Source organism: Nyctereutes procyonoides, unplaced genomic scaffold (assembly GCF_905146905.1).
Source record: "Nyctereutes procyonoides isolate TBG_1078 unplaced genomic scaffold, NYPRO_anot_genome, whole genome shotgun sequence".
Taxonomy (NCBI): domain Eukaryota; kingdom Metazoa; phylum Chordata; class Mammalia; order Carnivora; family Canidae; genus Nyctereutes; species Nyctereutes procyonoides.
The window spans coordinates 9,315,013-9,327,275 of NW_026575037.1; the positions used below are offsets into that span (position 1 = coordinate 9,315,013).

At 43.8% G+C, this 12,263-nt stretch overlaps 1 protein-coding gene across 2 annotated transcripts in view; it reads right to left on the minus strand.

Moving 5' to 3' along the window:
* Positions 1-805: 805 nt before the first annotated feature.
* The window catches only part of CUNH1orf21 (chromosome unknown C1orf21 homolog), a 219,730-nt gene continuing 208,272 nt past the window's right edge, over positions 806-12,263 (minus strand). For both annotated transcript variants that reach the window (XM_055319476.1, XM_055319477.1), the window contains one exon: positions 806-1,617. In XM_055319476.1, coding sequence (XP_055175451.1) covers positions 1,579-1,617 — 39 coding nt within the window. In that variant the 3' untranslated portion in view covers positions 806-1,578. The remainder of the gene's footprint in view (positions 1,618-12,263) is intronic.

Consider the following 12,263-nt stretch of genomic DNA (forward strand, 5'->3'; position numbering starts at 1 on the left):
GCTTCTTATTCTGTTCTGTGGCAGGTAAGCTCTCGGCTCCCCAGGATAAATAACCACCCACCTTCGGAGGGTTGGCAGCGTGGCTGATCCTGAGCCCCTCACATTCAAACCCCACGAGAGAAACAGACAGTGCTCCTTCTGTGTTTCTGTGGAACAAATCCAAACCGGGCCTGCGGGCCTAGCATTTCATGGGGTGCCCCGCCCGAAAGTAACAAAGAGAATCCTCGTCAAAGCTATCAAACGCGTTAAAAAAATACAAAAGTTATTTTCTCCTTTTGATTGCTATTTACTTGTGACAACATTTGTTAAAAATATTACTTCTGTCTTTGAGAAGAGATTGTTCTCTTCATATAATATGGAAAAATAAACTCTACCAAACCCACAAGTTAACATTCCCCAACACTGCCTTAGGGCTTTGGCTTCCGCATCTCCAAATACCATCACCAGTGTCAATGTACTACGTTTCCAACAGGCAAACGCTTTGCACTGTCCTAGCCAGTGCCTTGAGTAGAAGGGAGTGGCGAGGCTCATGGAACATTTGGAAGGGGGAGAACGAGGAAGTAGGATGGCTTACTTGCTAACAAAATGAAAGATAACAGGGTGGTTTCAGGCCCTCCTAGAAAGTTGAGGAGTGTCCCCTCGTCTCCTCTGACCACCAGCAGCCCTGCTAACACGAGGTGGGTGGCTGATGGGAGGGTAGGGAGCCATGAGGGTCAATTATCGGTGTCACTGCAAAGAAGGGCTCATCTTCTGCACCCGGGATCACCGTAAAACACCGAACTGGATGAATGGGAGAAGACAAGGATACATAAAAACAGTAAAATGTTTATTTTCTTAGAAAAAAAAAAGTGGGGAAGAGGGATTCAGAATGATTGTGATCACACTTCCGTCTGCATCTGAGCAAAGCCAATGTTGCAAGCTTAATCCTCGATTCAGATACCTAGTAAATGAAACCACCTGCTGCTCCCTCCCATGTCACTCCGGGAGTCACGTCACAACATGCTTGTAATGGACAATGGCTTCTCTACTTCTTCGTAGCAGAGAAACAAGGCTTGCCATAGCAACCATCCCATCTCCAAAGCGCAACATTGCCAGTGAGAAGCGAGGCTCTGGACCGCTCAGGAGAGACAGGGAGGGGGGAGAGAGGGAAGGAGACGCTTGTCTTAGAAGCGGAAGAGTTCTACAACAGAAGTTTGATATCTGAGTTCACCACTACCTCATCTTAGAGAAAATAGGTTGGAGAGCATCTGTAAAACCATCAGTATCTTTAAGGTGAAATCGCAGATTTTTGCTGCATACCTGGACACAAGTGAAAAGTTGCAACAAGTTTTAACTAGCAGCAACAAAGAAAGTTCGATAACAGTTTTTGTGTGTGTGTGTGTGTGTTTGTTTGTTTTTAGCAATATCCCTTTGCAAGTTCATTAAGAAACACTGTAATTTAATGGGGCATACGATATGGAACGATCTTCTTTTGCTATAGTGCTGTTCGTTGAAGAGAACCGACCTTTGCAAAGATTTCAACTGGGGTGTAACCTATTTACACAGTAGTCGCTCCTGGATTGAGTAGTAGAATCGGTGCTATGTGATATCCTCTTCTTCCGAACAGTAATCTCGACCCTTGAGGGGAAAAGAAAAGGAGAGCATGTGAGTGAGAAATTCAAAGCAGAGCCCGAGACAGCTCATCACCAACGATTTTCTCTCAGTGTGTCCCCCTGGAAAAGAACTCAGGCTTTAGCAGTGACGACTGGGCACAAGGGAAGTCGCGAGATGCGTTGGCTGATTTATCGACGGTGTATGCCTCCAGGCACGGCAGTTTTACGAAGCCCCCCATAAGCCCTTACTTTGTGTTGGTAAGAACTTCTATCAGACTCATACAAGACTCGGTCGTTCACCAAGAAATTACCAAATGGACGCCCTATTCAGGAGACCAAGTTCTCATGAACGAGAGAAACTGAAATAAACCACGAACAAGTCATTTTGCCTGGGGTCAGGGCTGCTCATATTCTACAGCTGTTATTTCCATGCCTGGAATTTATAATTTTACAGAAGGGGATGGTATCATCCAAGGATGCCTTAGTTTTAATCCACTCTAAATTAAAACAGGGGTCTAAAAAAAATCCCAAAGATTCACTGAGATCTGTGAAACAAACCTGGGATTCTGGCTGGTATGCGTAGGACACACAAGAAAAGTGAAAATGTTCTTGATTCATTTGCTACCAAAACAGGTCCCTTGAAGGCTTAAGGACTATGTACAATTGTTACTTTTGAACATTTTCTCCTCCTCTCTCCAGTGGGTTATACAGTCTACGAAGGCATGGTTAGGATGGGGATTCGAGCGTCCTATCTGACCAGCCGGGTAGTCTTGGTCAAAGCATTCAGCTTCTTGGTCTGTAGTCCCTCGTGATAGGACAAGAACAAGACCACCTGCCCTGCCTGCATCACAGTACTCTAGATAAGGGCTTTGTAAAAGGTCATGTATTGATACGATCTGTACCCTTCAACCTTTCTCTCTTTGTACACACACTACATGTTTTAAGTTTTGGGGGCAAATATTCCCTTAAAAACAGAATCCTCTACATAACTGGAACTTTTTCCTAAAAGTTAACTTAAAGGAAATAAACTAGTTTTGCATAAAACTAGTTCTCCAATGTACTGCAGGTTTCTTTGTCACAATCCTCGTGTACTGAACCGATTTCACGTTCTCCTAACAGTTGAGCATCATCATAAAGAACGACTGTACCATCTGGCCGGCCAGTAATCCTGGCTCTGGGACTTACTAACTCTGGCATCTTGATCAAGTTACTTCTCTGTACCTCAGTTTCCCTATCTGTATGGTGGAGAAAACAATTAATACCTATTTCTCATCGTTGTTGAAGATTAAATAAGTTCCTAGTTGTAAAGTGATGGAATAGTGCCTGGCACGTCAGTTAATGCCTGTTATGTGTGTGTGTGCGCATGTGTGTTTGATAAGAAAATGCTGCCACACAATGAAGTCTTTGGGGTCCGCCAGCCCCCTTGCTAAATGGCCCCAGATTGCGTGTTCCCTTCAAATGTGATTCACTAAGGAGCATGTTTTGGTCTCCTCCTCTGTCAGATAGCCAACTCTCACCCCTGCGACTTGCAGAGTGTCTGAGCCCCGAGTCACCACCAGGCTGATTTCACTTGTGGCACAAAACATCTCCTGGGCCAAGAAACTGGGTAACCAATCTCCCTGAGGAGAGATGTGTGCACTTAGTCACCCCTCATCGACAGCCTCCCTGCCCAAGCAGATGCCGTCCCTGGCCTTGGCCCGGACCACTCAGGAGACCCTCTGAGCCACATGCTGGAAAGCCAGAAAGGAGGACCTCGTGAACCCTGTCGGTTGGGAGTGTAACTCTTCAATGGGAGAAACAGGACACATCCAAACCTAGCAGCATGATGCTAGAAACGTATCCGGTGATGCTGTCCACAGGTCCTCACCTCATGAGGTTCAGGGAGGGGACCTGCAAGGGGGCACTGGGTGTTTAGCTGGAGGGGAAAGGCAGGGCTCATGCTGGTTTTATTAGGAAAGGAAAGAGGGCATATCCAGTGTCTATATGGATATACACACTGTTGTGTGAAAACAGGCAAAATACCAGGCTTTGGTCTCCTGGGGATAATCATGGTCTCTGGCTCAGGGTTGCGATCTGGATTAAATGGGGAAAACACTGTCTGGGAGGAAGTCCATAAAGGTTAGCTGCTGCTATCACTGCAATCACTGTTATCATAAACCCTGTGTTGGGTCAGTCCCCTGGTGGGGGAACAGGGGCCTCCCTCCTTGTGGCTACCGGTAAGGACCGTGGTCATAAACTGATGGGACAGATATCGGGAGCCCTTCTTCCCACCTCAGCCTTGTACCTCACACAGGAACCCTGTGAGCTTGGATAAAACTTCTGTGGCAGACACCTAAGGCTCTTCCCTTCTGTCTAAATGAGGCTGCAAATCAAAGGCTCAGCCAGCCAGTGTGGTGTTCAGATGGCACTTTACCCACAAGAAAGAACCCGCATGTGGTGACACACAGGCAGCTACACAAGTACGTGAACTGCTGTACTCACGGCCAAAGCAGTGTCTCCAATTCCGTAAAAGAGTTATGGGGTTCACACAGCAGACAGAGCATTTCAGAGCCTCCCTGCTTACTGTTAGCACAAGGGAGCACCCCTTTTGGAGGGACAAATCTCTATCAGCTGCCTGTGCAAACCCAAGAATGCAATCATCATTTCCCGAGCATTTGCTTCTCAGAAATGATAATCGCCATGAAGAGGAGGAGGAAGATGGTATCAGTTGTGTTGTAGATGTTATTTCCTTGACTGTTGACACCAATCCTGCCAGGGGGACTGGCGCCCTGTTACCTAGAGGGAAACCTCACAGGGACCCAAGACCACAGGGCTCTTCCTCCGCCTCTGGTTACAAATGCAGTGAGCTGACAACTAAATTCAAATTCACATCTGTTCCGTGTTGGTTATTATCACCTGCCAGTAGCTCTGAGAACCAAATATCTCATGGATGGAAAACCTGGAAATCCAAGCAATGGAGAGTAAGAGCTCCCAGAGGGCCGGCCCTGTTCTAAGCAGGGGGAACCTGAGAAGCGTCACAGGAACCCCACCTACACGCGGGCAGGCCTTCCACAACATCACTGCATGTCTCATTTACATGTATAACCAACTGTGCCAAAAAGAGAACCTGAAAACCTTCAGCTGTCAGAAGACAGAGGTGGGAGGGAGCTGGGTTTGAGAGGAACACGGCCATTCTCCTAATCGAGGCAGCAGCCCTGCCCCATCAGAGCTACAAAGGGTATGTCTGTAGAGATGCCTCCTGCAGGCAGAAGTAGGACCGGGAGACACAATTCCACTTTGTGCAAAGGACTCACTGAAAGCTATGGGGAACAAGATCCCTAGGAGACCCCCAGCCCCCAAGCTGGAAGGCTAGAAAGTCCCAGGGAGGGTTGTTTGAAGAACCACAGGGGCTTCTTGGTGTGGACTCCGACATCTCGAGGAGCTCCTGCCTACGGAGGTTCTCCCCACCACCGCCCTACTCTGTATAGGTTTCTGTGTTCTCGTCAGCTGTCTGTGTTACCTCCTTGGAAACTTCAGTTTATGTCAACTCAGAACAGACATTTCTGAGGTTCTAGGGTGGTGAGGATTCTTTGTTTGCTGAAATGTCCAGGCTAAGAATTAGGGATAATAAGGAACAGAGGAAAGACCATTATCCTAAATTTTAAATTCTGCAGTTCAAAGACAAGCAGCTCAAAGACTGACTTCGAACAAGAGAATTGTTCCTCCGAAGTACCTACAGTGCTTTTCTCTTTAACTAGATGGGGCACCTGGGGAGCTCAGTGGTTGAGCATTTGCCTTTGGCTCAGGTGGTGATCCTGGGGTCCAGGGATCGAGTCCTGCATCAGGCTCCCTGCAGGGAGTCTGCTTCTCTCTCTGCCTATGTCTCTGCCTCTCTCTGTGTGTCTCTCATGAGTGAATAATATCTTAAAAAAAATAAAAAAGTTTAACTAGACAAATAATCGAGGGCTGGCTGTCCAGGTGCGGGTATGATTTTATCTTGGAAGACTCCAGTACATTTCTGTAGACCTGTGTGCATTCGGCCTAATAACTGAATAACATCAAGCACATAATCCTCAGCTGTGAACTGAGTATTTTGCCAGTGGGGTAGATCACAACTATACAGATGTTACAGAGAGGATGCAGGGAGTCTCCATTTCTCCATCTCTAAAATGGGGACAGTAGGACTTACCATGCAGTGTTGCTGAATTAGAAGTAATACACATAAGGTGTTTAGCAAAGCTTGGCACATGGGAGGTAATTAATAAATTGGAGCTCTAATGACGATATTGAAAAATAACAGCAACAGATGCAGCAGTGAATAAACTGTCTAGGTGAGAAATTGGGCCCACAGCTGAATGAGTCAGTTACACTCAGGTCCTCAAACAAGCCAGGCACTTGCGTGCTTGTCCCTCTTCCTCCGTCCTGACTGGCTCCCCCTGCCTTCAGCCCTCCCTACACACATCACTTCTCATTTTCTGGATCTCTGCTGGAACGCCACCTCCCTGTCTTCCCTGAACACCTCATACACAATAGCACCTCCCTTACTCCGCATCATATTTATTTATATTACTTATAATTTCTTGATATTAATATAGTAATTCCTTTCTCTATTAACTGCTTACTTTCTTGAATAGAGGCATCAAGTGGGCAGTGACTGTTTTATGCACTGCATCTCCAGGACTTAATATTAATGTTGGCCACATGTGAGATGCTCAGTGAATATTTGCTGAATGAATGAAAGGATGAAAAATGTCTATGGTTGCAAAGTTTCAGAGTTGAAAGGGGGCCTAGAGGTTTCCCTCTCCAACCCCATTAGATTACATTGCATCTAATGTAGGATGGGCCTCTGTTTACCATAGTCCAGACAGGGAGCCTTCTCTTTTAGGCTGGAACATGTCAGATAGTTTTCCCAGCTGCCCATGATACTGTTCAACAGCTGATCCCAAACTCTGCCTCTTTGCAATTCCCAAAGAATGGCTTAATCTATGGAACCAGAGGATCATTTTTAGCAGACCAACAGCACCCCTTGGTCCCTCATCTGCAAACAACACGGCTCCATCTAGGTCTCCCTCCCTTGCAAGGATCTCACTTTCACCATCATCTTATTAAAATGGACTCATCAGGGCATCTGGGTGGCTCAATCAGTTAAATGTCTGTCTTCAGTTCTGGTCATGATCCCAAGGTCCCTGGATGAAGCCCTACATCAGGCTCCCTGCTCAGCAGGGAGTCTGCTTCTCCCTCTGCCCCTCCCGCTGCTCATGTTCTCATATGTACTGTCTCTCAAATTAATAAATAAAATCTTTAAAAATAAAATAAAATGGGCTCCTCAAAAACATCACCTGCATAGAATAAGATATCCCAAATATACAGCCTAAGAGAGGAAAGCATTAAGTATCTGACAAAAAGGAATCACCAGGAATGACAGATTCCAAGAGAATGGATGTGCTAAATCTTAACAATAATACAACAGAACTTCTGTCAAAGTTCTGGAGAGGGAAATAGCTCTCAGGGAAAGAGAAATAACTTATACAAAGGGACAGAAAAAGAACACAAGAAAATAAAAAGAGAGACACACACATCATGTGAAAATGAAGTTTTGCAGGTTAAAAAAACAATAAAATCTAACAAAAGGCAAATGTGAAAAATACCTGTAGCATACAATGTGTAAATAAGTGATAGGAGAAGCTCATACCAAGAAAAGATGGACAGTAAGAAGATCTCAGTAAAAGGGAAGGGTACAAACTGGGAACTCATTCAGAATGATGTAAAACCAGGGAATACATAAGCAGAAAAATGGTCTGCTTCAGCAATCAAAAATTACAAATCAAATAATTAGATATTACTGAAAAATAGCGACACCTGATTCTTGAGCGTACATAATGAAATGTAGCTCTTCTATCACTCTGGTGGTAGCATCAAATGATATGGTGGTTTTGAAAGGTCACTTGGTGATAATATGTACTATGAGTCATAAAAATGTTCATACCCTTTATTATAGGAAGCACTGAAATCAATATCAAAGACAAACCTCCAAATACATCTTTTTAAAAATGATATGTGTCGCTTCTCTGGGGCTGGCGGTAGGAACAGGGATCGACCAAAAGCAGGAACCCTTCTTGAGGTGATGGAAATGTCCTAAAACTGGAGAGCCATGATGGCTGCATTGCTTGGTAAATTTACTAAAAATTATCATACCATGCACATAAAATGAGTAAATTTTAGGCCATGTAAATTATATCTTCATAAAGTTCTCAGAAGTATATGTACAAATATATTCCTTGCAGCCTTTTTACTAGATGTGAAGAAAACCTCAATTAAATATCCCAAAGAAAAAACTGGTTACTAAGGTATGGTCCATGCACACTCTGCGACCATGCGACCATAGAGACAAAACGACAGGACTAGCTGCCCACTGTGTCCCCAACAGGCAGCTCCTGCTTGTGCACCACTGCATTCTCACCCATATCGTTCCTTTCTCGCAGCCCCCCTTCCCCAGCTGGTCCCACCCGGCCACTCAGTCTTTACAATGTTGTTCCAGCATCGTATCTTCAAGTGACATTTCCCCCACCTGCTCAGGAAGAATGAGTCTCTCCCCTTCCATCGCACCACCATGCTTTATAGGGATTTTAGCCAAAATGCTTGCCGCCCTTGCTCTAGGCAGTAGGATGTGTCCCTTATCCATCCTTGTCTTTTTTGGTATTTAATGGAATCCTTGTGTGGCCCACGTCACAATGGTTATGAATACTCAGGCGTCTGGAGGGAGGTGCTGCTGCTGCTGTATGTGTGTGTTTGTGTGTGTAGGGATGGAGGCTGTTACATGATGTTTTTGGGAAGTGTGCCAAGGGACTTTCATAAGTGAATTAAGTTGTCAACATTTTGTGGATTGCACTAGAAAAACACTGCTCTTCCACAACACAGATGATAAAGAATAAGTTTGAACACAAGTTTCAGCAGAGACGGGGGCACAGCCTGGTTCCGAGAACAGCCTGGAATCTAGCAGAGGGTAGCAGGAGTATAAGGAAAGAGAACAAAAGGTGACATGAGAATCCCACTGTCCACTACTCATCATTCTTATTTATATAAATACGTAAACCACATAAGGAATCATGTCTGGTTCTCGCTCTCTTTTTTTTTTGGACAAAGCAAATTTAATTTTATATTTTGATTAAAAAAATGTGCATCTGGACAGCTAAATTATAAAGTGTCAGTCCAACTCAGGTGTAATAGAATACCAGCTGTCCCTTTAAATTTTAAAAAATTCCAATATAGTTAATGTACAGTGTTTGATTGCTTTCAGGTGTACAATACAGTGATTTAGCATTACTCAGTGCTCATCATGAAAAGTGTACTCTTAACTGCCTTTACCTATTTCACCCATCCCCCCCACTCACCTCCCTGCTGGTGACCATCTGTTTGTTCTCTATAGTTAACAGTCTGTTTTTGGTTTGTCTCTCTTTTTTCCTTTGTTCATTTGTTTTGTTTCTTAAATTCCACATATGAGTGAAATCATATGGTATCTGTCTTTCTCTGACTTATTTTGCTTGGCCTCATACTCTTTAGATCCATCCATGTTGTTGCAAATGGCAAGATTCCATTCTTTTTTATGGCTGAGTAATATTCCACCGTGTTATACACACCAACCATATCTGAATCCATTCATCTGTCCATGGACATTAGGGTTGCTTCCATATCTTGGCTATTGTAAACAATGCTACAATAAACATAGGGGTATATGTATCTTTTCAAATTAGCGTTTTCTTATTCTTTGAGTAAATATTAGTAGTGTGATTATTAGATCACACAATAGTTCTACTTTTAATTTTTGGAGGAACCTCCATACTGTTTCCACAGTGGCTGTGCCAGTTTGCATTCCCAGCCTGGTTCTCATAATATGCAGCCAGAAGTCTTTCTTTTTTTTTTTTAAGATTTTATTTATTTATTCATGAGACACAGACACACAGACACACACACACACAGAGGCAGAGACACAGACAGAGGGAGAAGCAGGCTCCCTGTAGGGAGCCCGATGTGAGACTTGAACCAAGGACTCTGGGATCATGACCTGAGCAAGGCAGATGCTCAACCACTAAGCAGACACTGAGCCACCCAGGTGTCCCTAAGAGTTTGTTTTGATGAGGCTGATTTCTGTCTGAAAGCAGGCTTCTGTTTGCTGACTGACTGAACAGCTGAAGTATTCATTCTCCTCTCCCTTACTTTTCTGGATGATGACACCAGGAACCACGGTTAGTGTCTGGCCTGTGCATTACTGTGATTCTCCTACTTTTTGCCTGCTTCCTTTGTAGGATTCTCTTCCTCCTCTCTCTTCCTAATTGTAGCCATCCTGAATCTCAGTTTCATGAATTAGTTCTGCTTCGTTGACAGGCTTCTATCCTGCATTGTGGCTTTCAGGTGCCAAAAAACACCCTGATGAATGAAACACAACTGCTGCGACTGTATTTTGGTGTAGAAATTTAATGGCCCATCTCCTTGCTCAACTAACACCTTTTGTCTCCCCAACGTTTTCCTCCATGCATCACCATCCAGAGGCAATCTCAGATCCAAGTTTCCATGGGACATTTAAGCTTTGTCCCTGAACCAGGAATCCAGGGGCAGGAGAGCTGCATGCCACAGCTTGAGCATCTGTGAATGATGAACTAGAATCCAGAACACCCATGATGTGGAGGAGGCAGGAGGCGGGCTGCTGTTTCATCCACCCCCTGTGGGGCGGTGGGCCAGAAGCAGGTGCCCTCCACCCCTTCCTCAAGGCTGGAAGTGGCAGGGCCTCTTCATCAGTGTTCTAGTAGCATTTTCGCTAACAGTCCAACAACAATTTCTAACCACAGTTTTGAGGAAATGCCAAAGAAAAGCAAAAAATAATTAGCTGCGCTGTTAAAGTCTCCTCCTCTGGCTTACTTCATTAGAAAAATCAGTCAAGGCATTAATGGCCATCTCTGTTTCTAATGAGCTTTATTCTAATTAGACTCACGTTATTATTTCAGTTGGGAAAAAGGTCTCGTTTGTAAAGAGCAGTAGGAGCGTGGCAGCTTCTGCGGGTTTCTTTGACCATACACAGGAATGATCACCATGATAACAGTGGCAGTGACAATAGTCCCAGTACACTGAGCTTTTCATTTCCGAGAGAGAGCAAGTATTAACTAAATGGTTTTAAAACCCCCATGAAGTGTTTATTATACCCAAATCCTCATTCTACAAACAAAAAGAAGGAAATTTTACAAGCTTCAAGGCACATTGTTCTCAAGCTTTATCTGATGTTGGCACTCAGATGACTTCACTGATGCCCCTTCCCCCAAAAGAGGTGAGTAGGAATGAGGATAAAGGTGGGAGGTTCATATCTCTAGGCCATATTGAATGGATGATGTCCTAGGACAGGAGCTGGCAACTGTCTCTCTCTGTGAAAGGCCAAGTAGTAAATATTTAAGGCTTCACATTCCATATGGTCTCTGTTGCAACTTAGCTCTGCTGTTGTAAGCATGAAAGCAGCCACAGATAAAAGAAGAGTGAGCATGGCTGTATTCCAATAAAACTTTATTTGTGGACACTAAAATTAGAATTTCATGTAATTTTTCACGTCAGAAAATACATTCTGCTTTTTGTTTTCCTCAACCATTGGTACATGTAAGAAACATTTTTGTTTGGTGAGCTAGACCTGGTTCATTGACTATAGTTTGCCCACCCTTGTTCCCTGTTCCAGAGAACAGAATCACCATCAGTGGGTTCTGAGGCTAATAACATTGTCAAGGGTTTGGCCCTCTTCCTAGAAGCTCAAGCAACAGAGATAATTTCCATCTTGAGAGACACTTCTCTCAAGATGGGGTCAGAATTCCTTTCTAAAATGTCATTTTATAAAATTGTTCTTATTTTACAAACAAGAAAACCATCAATCAAAACCAAAATAAAAAATTTTCCTACAGTCTACCTAATAAATTGGAGAGTTTCCAAGTTTCACTTAAATCTCTGTCTATATATCTCTGTCCATATATATGTCATTTTTACACATGACACATTTCTTTTTGTTTCTTCACTTAATGTTACCTTTAAAATTTTTTCCCTGTTGTAACTGATTCCTTCTAATGATAAATAGATATAACATAAATTTTTGTGGAATTCTTTGTGGAAGATTTCCAGGCTATTTGGTGGACTTAATTCAAAAGGGATGTTTTAATCTATTCTCAGGTGGAAGAGTTAAGATTACCACTCCCTTACTCCCGGGCCAGGACCACCTAGTAGGTGGCTAGTTGGGAGACTGAGCCTCATGGATTCCCTCTAGGGTTCATTTCCTCTAGGACATGAAGCCTCATGGGTCTCTCTTAGGATTCACTTCCTCTAGACATGAAGCTTCATGGGTCTCCTCTAGGGTTCACTTCCTCTAGGACATGAAACCTCATGGCTTCTCTAGAGTTCACTTCCTTCAGGACAATGGCTTTAACAAGTTCAAGATTTCAATCCATATGTCTCTTGACAAAGATGTGTTTTCCAGATAAACTCTTTAGAGTTCTTTGTTCCGAACTAGTTGCTTATACTCTAGAATGTACATTGAACATGGTTGGAGACTTGGGGAGGCTAAGTACCCACTTCTCTTCCATACAGTTTTTAACTGAGAACAGTCAGAAGGAGTCAGATGGGAATTAGCTCTCCTGCTGGGTTAGGGAACCCTCCTCATCACCAGCCCCA